At 33.4% G+C, this 10,498-nt stretch overlaps 2 protein-coding genes and 1 long non-coding RNA gene across 3 annotated transcripts; all 3 read right to left on the reverse strand.

Annotated features, from left to right (window-relative positions):
* Positions 1-232: 232 nt before the first annotated feature.
* On the reverse strand, positions 233-1,291 carry LOC110876392 (F-box/kelch-repeat protein At3g17530). The gene has a single exon (XM_022124565.1). The coding sequence runs from the start codon at positions 1,289-1,291 to the stop codon at positions 233-235; it is 1,059 nt and encodes a 352-aa protein (XP_021980257.1).
* A 193-nt stretch (positions 1,292-1,484) lies between these two features.
* Positions 1,485-3,201, reverse strand: LOC110876391. Its single transcript, XM_035984325.1, has 5 exons — positions 2,776-3,201; positions 2,432-2,575; positions 2,065-2,359; positions 1,909-1,978; positions 1,485-1,804 (listed from the first exon to the last, which is right to left on the reverse strand). Exons 1-5 carry the CDS (start codon positions 3,199-3,201, stop codon positions 1,642-1,644), a joined length of 1,098 nt encoding a protein of 365 aa, XP_035840218.1. The 3' UTR covers positions 1,485-1,641.
* Positions 3,202-4,761: 1,560 nt separating this feature from the next.
* LOC110874696 lies at positions 4,762-5,642 on the reverse strand. The gene is made up of 3 exons (XR_002556147.2): positions 5,487-5,642; positions 5,030-5,336; positions 4,762-4,956 (listed from the first exon to the last, which is right to left on the reverse strand). It is a non-coding gene; the product is annotated as an uncharacterized LOC110874696 (long non-coding RNA).
* Between the last annotated feature and the right edge of the window lie 4,856 nt (positions 5,643-10,498).

Here is a 10,498-nt window from a genome sequence, read left to right on the forward strand (position 1 = left end):
ACAAATACCTTGCAAATTAAATAAAAGAGAGTTATCATAGATGATGAAATTCTCAAATCATAACAACATTCCAACACATAACTTAGAGAAAAACAAACCGAAGGATAACATTGAAATACATAATGATAACATTAAAATACATGACTTAAACGGAATATCATGACTTAGAGAAAAAAAACACAAATCCTTAAAACATTGACATACATAATGATAACATTAAGTGAAAGCCAATCTAAATACTTGGTGAAACAATGGTCTGCACAAACACCGCACCCTTAAAACCTCGAAACCAAGAAACGGGATAAAAACATTCGAAGGGCTTCATATCCATTTCAATTGTAAACAACTTCCCTAACTTAGTCATCACAAACCAATTACCATTTGTCACATAATGTGTTATATCGCACCACAATGACAATGATATCGGGGGGACCGGAGGACATGATAAGACCTTAATCCAGTAATCCCCTTGTAGTGTCCATAGGTCAATTGTCATCTCAAACATGCCAGTGCTAGCAAACATGTGAAGCACATTTTTTACATTAACTAAAACACCTTGAACCATTCCATTAGAAGGAACGGGTGGAAAGCTTATCTCCTTGAACTGCTCCGAATTAACATCAAAACAAATCACCACATTCGTACCTCCAATCCAACATTCGCAAACAGTGAAATATAGAGTACCACCACAAAATGTGCCAGCTGACCAATTGAAATGACGGCTTAGGTACTCTTGTCTTGTTATGAAAGGAATATTTCTCCAAGAGTCTACTTCCCTAGAATAAACATAGACACCAAGTACACCACTCCTACGCTTTATATGCAAGACCTTGTAATCATCGTCAGCGTCAACGTACAAACCAATGGCATCAAGGTTATTTATATAGAATCCATGAGAATCAGGGGTTGACAAACGCTTGAAAGCAGTAGTTGTTGGATTCCAAAGAAGCAGCTCGTATGTATGATTCAAGCAAACACACAACAATCCGTTCAAATGTGAAAGTATTGAGACATCATTATTTTGGTGATGGAATGGAAATGTAACTGTTGAGCTTGGACCATAGTCATTGTTATTAGAGATGATTGGACGAACAGAACACGTTAGGTCGTCAATTAGTAGAACTCTCTGGTTAGATGAAACTACTGAGCGAGAACAATGTATCTTTACGAAATCTTGTGTTGACAATAACGCATACCATTGCTTACATACACTCTTAGAACGACCTACATCCTTTGCTGGCAGCCTCGTTAATATCTCAAACACGATTGTATGAGTAGGAAGGTCAGCCATGGTTATACCTTCGTTTAATACAGATAATGATTATTTAGTTGTCCAATCTAAGAAGATTATACCTTGGTGATAGATTATAAATACTTCTACAATTACATCAATATGAGGGAAACAAAAAGCAAAACACGAAACACCAAGAGAGACTTTAATATCAACAACTAAACAAATAACAACACCAAATGTTTCTAACTTAAACACAAATTGGATAACGATCCATAATTTACATATCCCGTGCCTCGACCATATCCGGTTCGTACGTAATCGTACTCAACTCCGTAGACTTCAAAATATTAACTGAAATAACAAATAAAATATAACTTTTATTAAACTACATGAGCCATTAGATCTAACTAATTATTAGAATGTTCATGTGTAAAGCATAACATACTATCTGGTAGATGAACCAACTTGAGACGTGATACATATATGATGGACCTTTGTTGCACGGCTCGAATGGAACGTATAACATCGGAAGGCTTCAGGGCAGACAAAAACAATTGTATTGTGTGACCACTGTATATTACGATTTTGGGTTAAAGTTCTTCTAATAATAATATTTTCTTACATATAACGTAAATATTATGTTTGTAATATGTTAATAATAAATAATAACGTACGTCTTATCTTGAAGAGAAAGTTCAAAACAACATCGATCACGTTTGCCTTCTATTATTCTCCCAACCACATCTAAAACCAAATCAGTTAAATCGTATAGACCATATGTAAAGTTTTATATATTTAATAAAAATTATAGATAGAGAATTAATATGTACCAACAATATCCATTTGAGGTCTCCTGTCATGCTTCAATTCTATAATGGAAGGGACCAATGGATATAAAGAAGCACCCCTTGGAATCGTAAGCGTAAGTGAAGAAAGCTTTGTATATTCGTTGATGACAATTTTCTTCTCGGACCAAACTAACACGTAATTCTGGTACTTTGGGCACTCAAGATAGTTGAGATTCTCAATTTGGAAATGATTCAACGAAAAAAAACCACCCATCAATGACGCGTCATTATATTTGTGTATCAAATTTTGTGGGACGAACGCAACAATTTTTTGTCTCTAAAATGAAAAGAAATTTAGTGGTGGAAAAACGCTTATATAACACAAAGTAAATTAAAATAATGTTCTTACGTGTTGATCAAGAAATATAACCACTAATCTCTTTCCATCGACGTCATGCCAAATAAACTCCACCTTAACAAAGATTATATTATACCATGCTCTATCATTTGTCAATGATGAAAATTCTTCAACGGAAAAATGATCAGACATATCCTATTAAGTGTTCAATATTAGTTAACTAAAAAAATAAAAACTCCATAAATAAAATTTAAACTAAAACATGATTAAAATTAAACAGCAACAAATTTAAATTTAAACTAATACATAATTAAAAGTTACATAATTAAGATTCAAAGTAATTCGAGAAAAAAAAAACTACAGTCATCATAAAAGTTGTTCTAAGGTTCCCAAACCATTTTTTCATCCAATGGTGGTTCGTAAACCGCCCCAGGGTCAGTTTCGTACCCTTCAGCCCAGGTCGGTAGTTCTTGTGTTTGACTGTAGTTTTCCACATAAGGGGGGTTTGAAGGTGGAGGATGCATAGGAAGTATAGGAGTGTTTGGCACCGGACGATGGCACCCCTCAATTTGTAGTCCACCAAATTGTAGTTGAGCGAAGGTATAGTCATACGCCCAATTCAACTCTTCATCCGTCCAACCAAATGGATCATCATATTCAGGGTTTGCCAATGGAGGTGGGGTTGAAACCGAAGGTGGGGTTAAAACCGGAGGTGGGGTTGACACCGGAGGTGGGTTTGAAGTTAGAGGGTTTGAATCAGGAAGGTTTAAATGGTTTGTTGATCCTAGTGATTCAACGGGAATTGGATAACCACCGCCCATACCTCTCAATTGATATGTGTTTGGAGTGATTTGTAAACTGAAAAATACACATAATTACTATAACAATCAGCTTTGTGAATACAGTATTGTTTTAAATACAGTATTGTTTTGAATACAGTATTGTTTTGAACACAGTATTGTTTTGAATACAGTATTGTTTTGAATACAGTATTGTTTTGAATACAGCTTTGTGAATACAGTATTGTTTTGTGAACACGGCGTTTTATTTTGTTTTGAATACAGTATTGTTTTAAAAAAAATTCCTGTAATGATGAAGGAAAAGATCAAAATATAACAGAACAAAGTAAATGAATGAAAAGATCATAATTATCACAAAACCATGACACATATCAGTCCCAAAAATGAAGGAAAAGATCAAAATATAACAGAACAAAGTAAAATCAAAACTACAAAAACAATTTACTATAATTTACACATACACATAATAACTATAACAATCAGCTTTGTGAATACAATATTGTTTTAAATACAGTATTGTTTTGAATACAGTATTGTTTTGAATACAGTATTGTTTTGAATACAGTATTGTTTTGAATACAGCTTTGTGAATACAGTATTGTTTTGTGAATACGGCGTTTTATTTTGTTTTGAATACAGTACTGTTTTAAAAAAAATTCCTGTAATGATGAAGGAAAAGATCAAAATATAACAGAACAAAGTAAATGAACCTAAATATCATAATTATCACAAAACCATGACACATATCAGTCCCAAAAATGAAGGAAAAGATCAAAATATAACAGAACAAAGTAAAATCAAAACTACAAAAACAATTTATCCTTTCACTATCCCGAAAAATGAAAAAATATATCAAAACATCCCACAGAACAAACTAAAATAAAAAGTACACAACAATTTATCTTTTCACTATTCCATATCTAAAATTGACCTAACTATCATAATTTTCATTGAACTACAACACGTATCATCCCCAAAAATGACCTAAATATCATAATTATCACAAAACCATGACACATATCAGTCCCAAAAATGAAGGAAAAGATCAAAATATAACAGAACAAAGTAAAATCAAAACTACAAAAACAATTTATCCTTTCACTATCCCGAAAAATAAAAAAATATATCAAAACATCCCACAGAACAAACTAAAATAAAAAGTACATAACAATTTATCTTTTCACTATTCCATATCTAAAATTGACCTAACTATCATAATTTTCAATGAACTACAACACTTATCATCCCCAAAAATGACCTAAATATCATAATTATCACAAAACCATGACACATATCAGTCCCAAAAATGAAGGAAAAGATCAAAATATAACAGAACAAAGTAAAATCAAAACTACAAAAACAATTTATCCTTTCACTATCCCGAAAAATGAAAAAATATATCAAAACATCCCACAGAACAAACTAAAATAAAAAGTACATAACAATCTATCTTTTCACTATTCCATATCTAAAATTGACCTAACTATCATAATTTTCATTGAACTACAACACTTATCATCCCCAAAAATGACCTAAATATCATAATTATCACAAAACCATGACACATATCAGTCCCAAAAATGAAGGAAAAGATCAAAATATAACAGAACAAAGTAAAATCAAAACTACAAAAACAATTTATCCTTTCACTATGTCATATTTGAAAGAACTTACAACAATGCAAGAGGGAGATGTGAAAAGCCGACAAAAATTTTAAAACCTTGATGTGAGAGCCGAGAAACAACGCAAGATCCGAATGCAAAGAGTTGATATATTCTGAAATCGAAGTAAATAGAAGTTGTTAAGTTGATGTTTTGAAAGTAGGATTATTCAACTGAGATAAACTTACAATTTCAGTTGAGTGTAGTTGAGAGTTTGTAAAGTGTGAGTAGAGTGTAGATATCTCTGGATTATTTATAGAGACTGAAGGAAGCAGTGCTGTCTTTCAAACAGTGTATGGAAGAGTGTTGATATATTATAGAGACTGCAGCAAGCAAGCTGTCTTTCACACAAAAGTAAAGTGTTGCTTTTTCCTGTAGATTGTACTTCCCTGCTTTTGGCATCCCTTTTTGTCAGATGTGTGAGCATTGAGAGAGAAAGCAGATGGTGATCCGTGTGAAGTCAAATGGACGGTCCCGATCTTGATCCCTTTTTGTCTGTAGCATAAGTCAAATGGGTTAAGATCAGTTAAAAAACAAAAAGCATAAAAATAACAAAACACATCAAAAAACAGAGAATATAGTCAAGTTTATATTCTCTCAGTAGCATAGCATGTTAAAAATTAATATTCAAGGCTTAGAAATTACCAAAAAAGAGCGAAAAACCGACTGAATTCGAATCTCAGCCCATTCTTGACACTAATGCTCCGTTAGTTCTCGCAAAGTCAACCATCATAAAAAGAAATCAAGTATTAGTAAAGATTTGATATTAGTTATAACCAGTACACTATTAACTTAAAATAAATTTAATATAAATCACATTTTGTCAAGTTGCAAATATAAAAACCTTTATTATAAACAAAAAAGAAAAGAAAATTGATGAATGATAAGTCAAATGGGTTAAGATCAGTTAAAAAACAAAAAGCATAAAAATAACAAAACACATCAAAAAACAGAGAATATAGTCAAGTTTATATTCTCTCAGTAGCATAGCATGTTAAAAATTAATATTCAAGGCTTAGAAATTACCAAAAAAGAGCGAAAAACCGACTGAATTCGAATCTCAGCCCATTCTTGACACTAATGCTCCGTTAGTTCTCGCAAAGTCAACCATCATAAAAAGAAATCAAGTATTAGTAAAGATTTGATATTAGTTATAACCAGTACACTATTAACTTAAAATAAATTTAATATAAATCACATTTTGTCAAGTTGCAAATATAAAAACCTTTATTATAAACAAAAAAGAAAAGAAAATTGATGAATGATGATAAACTTTACTTTACCTCTGATCAAAAAACAGAGAATATAGTCAAGGTTATATTCTCTCAGTAGCATAGCATGTTAAAAATTAATATTCAAGGCTTAGAAATTACCAAAAAAGAGCGAAAAACCGACTGAATTCGAATCTCAGCCCATTCTTGACACTAATGCTCCGTTAGTTCTCGCAAAGTCAACCATCATAAAAAGAAATCAAGTATTAGTAAAGATTTGATATTAGTTATAACCAGTACACTATTAACTTAAAATAAATTTAATATAAATCACATTTTGTCAAGTTGCAAATACAAAAACCTTTATTATAAACAAAAAAGAAAAGAAAATTGATGAATGATGATAAACTTTACTTTACCTCTGCTTGAGTGAGCATGAGACCACTAAGTGAGGGAACATTCTGCATATGAAGCCCCCATCGATTCGAATGAAGCAGCGTTCAGCGTCGCCAAAGCCAATTCCGAGACTCTCCAAGCAGATACACTTTCTCCGGCAGCCAGAAGATCGGAGTGAGCTTGTTCTGTAATAATAGTGATCGTGACAGTCGTTAACCAAAGGTATAACTAATTAAATTCAGATCCTAAAAAAAGGTTTCCTTGCGAGTTGCGAGTGACATACCTGAGTCGATTCATCACAAAACACATGCGAAAATCCTTCGTAAACCTCAGATTTCGTCCTTCGAACATCCGTCAACCGCTTCACCTGAAAAGTAAGAATCACAAAAGAACATGGTAAGATATATAACACTCATTGCAACTTATCAGAACATCAAACGGATCCCTTGTTCAAATCTGTGGATCCCTTGCCAGATAAAGCTTGTGATACATCTCATGAAACCCTAGATCTGCTCATCGAGCATCCCACAGAACAAACCAAAATCAAAAATAATAACAATCTATCTTTTCACAATTCCATATCTAAATGACCTAAATATCATAATTATCACACAACCATGACACTTATCAGTCCCAAAAATGAAGGAAAAGATCAAAATATAACAGAACAAAGTAAAATCAAAACTACAAAAACAATTTATCCTTTCACTATGTCATATCTGAAATTAATCTAACTATCATCACCAAAAATACAAATTCAAATATCACAAAACTTTCAACCTAATTTGAAATAACCGCATCTACTAACAAATCTACATCAAGATTAAAGATAAGAATCACAAAAGAACATGGTAAGATATATAACACTCATTGCAACTTATCAGAACATCAAACGGATCCCTTGTTCAAATCTGTGGATCCCTTGCCAGATAAAGCTTGTGATACATCTCATGAAACCCTAGATCTGCTCATCGAGCATCCCACAGAACAAACCAAAATCAAAAATACATAACAATCTATCTTTTCACAATTCCATATCTAAATGACCTAAATATCATAATTATCACACAACCATGACACTTATCAGTCCCAAAAAATGAAGGAAAAGATCAAAATATAACAGAACAAAGTAAAATCAAAACTACAAAAACAATTTATCCTTTCACTATGTCATATCTGAAATTAATCTAACTATCATCACCAAAAATACAAATTCAAATATCACAAGACTTTCAACCTAATTTGAAATAACCGCATCTACTAACAAATCTACATCAAGATTAAAGATAAATCAACATTTAGAACCTAACCTGAGTCGATTCATCACAAAACACATGCGAAACTCCTTCGTAAACCTCAGATTTCGTCCTTCGAACATCCGTCAACCGCTTCACCTGAAAAGTAATAATCACAAAAGAACATGGTAAGATATCTACTAACAAATCTACATCAAGATTAAAGATAAATCAACATTTAGAACCTAACCTGAGTCGATTCATCACAAAACACATGAGAAAATCCTTCGTAAACCTCAGATTTCGTCCTTCGAACATCCGTCAACCGCTTCACCTGAAAAGTAAGAATCACAAAAGAACATGGTAAGATATCTACTAACAAATCTACATCAAGATTAAAGATAAAGCAACTTATCAGAACATCAAACGGATCCCTTGTTCAAATCTGTGGATCCCTTGCCAGATAAAACGGATCCCTTGTTCAAATCTGTGGATCCCTTGCCAGAACATCTCATGAAACCCTTGATCTGCTCATCAAACGGATCTGGTGATAGATTCAAACGGATCTGGTGATAGATCTCATGAAACCCTAGATCGCCGAGAAGAGAGAAAAGAGAGAGAGAAGAGAGAGAAGAATATCTGATGTTGTTTTGTGAGATGTGTGAGCATTGAGAGAGAAAGCATATGGTGATCCGTGTGAAGTCAAATGGACGGTCCCGATGTTGATCCGTGTGAGAAAGTAAAACATTTGGACGGCAGATGTATACCCTTGTAAAGGGTAAAAGGGTTTGTGTTTTCTTGTGCCTTAACAGTTGTACATTGTGCATTAAGTGTTTTTTCAACACCTTGTTCAATTACCATCTTGTCCTTCACATATCCTTATTAAAGTAGTATAGATATATATATTATGGCATAACAAAATATATATATTTCCTACAAGACTTCAAAATACATTATTTTTAAGAAATATAATTCCGGAAAGTAATAAAAAAATCAAAGTATTGATTTCTCGTGGAAAAATACAAAATACACAAGCATTTACATAAAATACAAGTATACTTTCCTAAGAATACTTGTACAAAAATAATATTGAAAATATTATTTCACAAAATACTTATAGTTATTTTTGAAAAATAATATAAGTAACATACATGAAAAGTTAAAAATATAAATCATTTCTAACACTTATTACCTTAAGAAAGACTTTATAAATGAATATATATTTGAGAAGTGAAATATATACTTACAAATAAACAAGATATGCTCAAAGGGCAAGACCCGACAAACAAGGGCACAACCCTCATAAAGAACGAACGTACAAAGAACATATACATAAACAAAAGATGGTGACTTGTACTTGTGTGATACAAGTCTAGTGACTAACGTTAATAGAACACGTATAGGTCACGATGCTCTAAAACCAACCGGTGAAGTTTACAGCGCAGGATACGCAAAGTTGTGAGTTCATGTCCCCACTTTTAAACTTTTACTTGTTTTCTAAACTTGGGAAAATACATGTGCTATGGTATGTTGAATACAAAAACTAAGGAATGATACTATAGATCATGTGACATATAGGGTGCCATAAGCACCATTAATCAATTACATACTAAGACCGCGAAACAAAAGGTTAGATTTAATGGGTTTCAGGCAACCACACTTTTACCAAGCAGTGCTTTTGTGTCTCTAGTCGTGAATCGACAAGTAAAAAAAATGCATATGGTTTGGATGCTTCCTATGTCGTTACATATGTTAATGGCCTCGGGAACCATTAGCGATCTCGTATTCCTTACATTTACAGAAATACTTATTTCATACAGTTACATACCATGTTTTCTACAACGAATGCTTAAATGTTTTACACAAAACTGCATGAATTCACACCAACATTATGTTGATGATTTTCCAAAACTTACATGTATTTCAGGTAACTAAAGTGGATGTACGTGCGGTCTTACTCTTGCTCTTGGATGTCGCTTTTGTTTCTAGTATGTTGTGTCAAGACTCTTATGCCTATTTTGTGGGATTTGGTTATTATATCCCATCCTGTGTGGTGATATAAGGATCAAAACCTTGATGTCTGTCTTTAAAATAATGTTGTAAAACTTCACAGACAATATTTTATCTTGTGATATAAACACTAAACTTATGTTATGTTTTGAATATGTTATGTCAATGGCATTTTGGAGTTATTTTATGAGCATGTAGTATGTTTACCATTCGTATGAAATGAGAACCTTTCAGGATCACACCTCGTGCTTCCGCCTTAGAAAGGGGTGTGACACTAAGGTGTGTCAAAAACAAGCCTTTATCGTAAGCTTTCCAACTTTTCCATCTTATCTAGGTCATCGAGTTGTTTTCGTAGCTCATCTTTGTGTCTTGACACGAATTCTAGGATGATATCACTCCTCTTGGATGGTGGTGGCTCTGTGACTGTGACATTTTCAAACTCGTCGGTGATGTCTTCGACTATGACATGTTTCTCGGTTGTCTGAGTCACCTTTGAAATCTTAGCGTTGGTGGGAGGTGGTGTCGTCATCTTGTATGCTATTTCCAAGAGAAGACCTTTCCGAACGTAAGTGTTCTTGTTGGAATACCTTTTTTGACAAAGGTCCCACGGATGGCGCCAATGTCGAATCCCCTAACTCTGGTTGGTGGTTGAAGAGACTCGTCAACGTCTTTAGGGTCTACAAAAAAGAGCACCGTTAGCCTCGCCACGGAGGACCCCCGGAGGGGAGTACGTGACCAAGCTCTAGTGTGAGAATAAGTAAACTTGCCGGAGAAAAAATGATATTCCGGCGTGATGGTGTGGCCC

This window comes from Helianthus annuus, chromosome 15 (genome assembly GCF_002127325.2).
Source record: "Helianthus annuus cultivar XRQ/B chromosome 15, HanXRQr2.0-SUNRISE, whole genome shotgun sequence".
Taxonomy (NCBI): domain Eukaryota; kingdom Viridiplantae; phylum Streptophyta; class Magnoliopsida; order Asterales; family Asteraceae; genus Helianthus; species Helianthus annuus.